At 51.9% G+C, this 1,305-nt stretch overlaps 1 protein-coding gene across 1 annotated transcript in view; it reads right to left on the reverse strand.

The window, feature by feature from the left end:
* Positions 1-4: 4 nt before the first annotated feature.
* The window catches only part of LOC107579142 (ERBB receptor feedback inhibitor 1-like), a gene marked incomplete at its 3' end in the record, with an annotated part of 2,527 nt that continues 1,226 nt past the window's right edge, over positions 5-1,305 (reverse strand). The window contains exon 3 of the mRNA XM_016265004.1: positions 5-1,101. Within this exon, the coding sequence (XP_016120490.1) occupies positions 5-1,101 (1,097 nt within the window). The remainder of the gene's footprint in view (positions 1,102-1,305) is intronic.

Consider the following 1,305-nt stretch of genomic DNA (forward strand, 5'->3'; position numbering starts at 1 on the left):
GTGTCGTTTTCCTTTTGCTTTGACAGTCCCAGTCTGAACTCGTATCAGAGGTGTCCGTGCCTCGACTCGCTGTGCTGTCCGTAAAATACTTCTCATGTTTGTCCAGGTACAACGGACGTTGTGGCAAAAGGAAGTAGTGCGTGGTGCTTGCTTTCCTGCCGTTCTCCATGATGGGCAGAATGCACGGGGAGCCTTCACTATTCTGCCGCTGCAGGCTGCGACTGACATATTTAGGGTCCGGGGCAAAGCTCTGTGTTGGGGGCATGATCCTGTTGAGGTACATTGGAAGGCTCTTTGGGCTTGGGGTGCGGGAATTACTGCCGGATAAAGGTTCCCTAGGAGGTACTTTTGGAGGTCGGTCATCATCGCTGTTGGCTCCCGATGACACTTCGGCTGACCAGCGCCGGTAGTCTCCCGTCTTGATTGGTCGTGGTGGAATTGGAACTCTGGGAGGAACTTCCGGTTTATCCAGGCCTTGTGTGTTCCGGTGGTGACTGGACAGTCGGAAGGAGGTGGGTTTGTTAAAGCAGCCAGCGGGGCCGGAATGGGAGCGCCGCAGCTTCCTTTGCGTACGTTCTTGCTGTCGGAGACAGTTTTGCTGCTGTTGCTGTTGGTGGTGGTCACGGAGCTCCTGTTCCCTCTGCTGAGTTTCCTGCTCCTGCCTTGGCTTTTGCGGCTGCGGCTGTGGCTTCTGCTGGGATGTTGGACCTTCAAAGTATGCATAGTTAATCCGTCCACAGCCCCTAATCTGTCCACAACTCCTCCGACTGGGCATTCCGTAGCGGAACTGAGAGAGTTTGGAGCAAGGTTCGGAAACTAGGCAGCGATTGTCATCTCCATTAAAGAACTCTACCTCACTGTCCATAGCCTGATCCGGGGAAAGCTCCGCTGAGCCGGGAATTGGGGGAAGGGGTTTGGTGACTCGGCTGGGCGTCTGGGGGGGACTGATGCGTTCGGATACCGTTAGACGTTGAAAGCAGGGAACCACTTGGTCGTCTTCGGCAGGGTCTGTGTGCAAGGTGAGCTGGGAAGGTCTGGGCTTTTTGGGGGACAAGGTCTGTCCTCCTGGGCTGTTTGGTGATTGAAGAGGAGTCTGCTGTTCTGTTTGAATGGGAAGGTGGCAGAGAATAAGAATATAGCAGTTTTTAAGATTGCAATTAATAAATTGTTCTTTTATGCAAATTATGAAACCTAAAAAACCTAAATTGTCGTGGCACAGAAATTGCACTTCACCTTGAAGCTTATGACTTTCTCCAGCATTATTAAACACTATTTACATCACATTTGGCAGACGCTTTCATCCAA

The sequence above is a fragment of the Sinocyclocheilus grahami genome, unplaced genomic scaffold, assembly GCF_001515645.1.
Source record: "Sinocyclocheilus grahami isolate Dianchi unplaced genomic scaffold, SAMN03320097.WGS_v1.1 scaffold14622.1, whole genome shotgun sequence".
In the NCBI taxonomy this organism is placed as follows: Eukaryota; Metazoa; Chordata; class Actinopteri; order Cypriniformes; family Cyprinidae; genus Sinocyclocheilus; species Sinocyclocheilus grahami.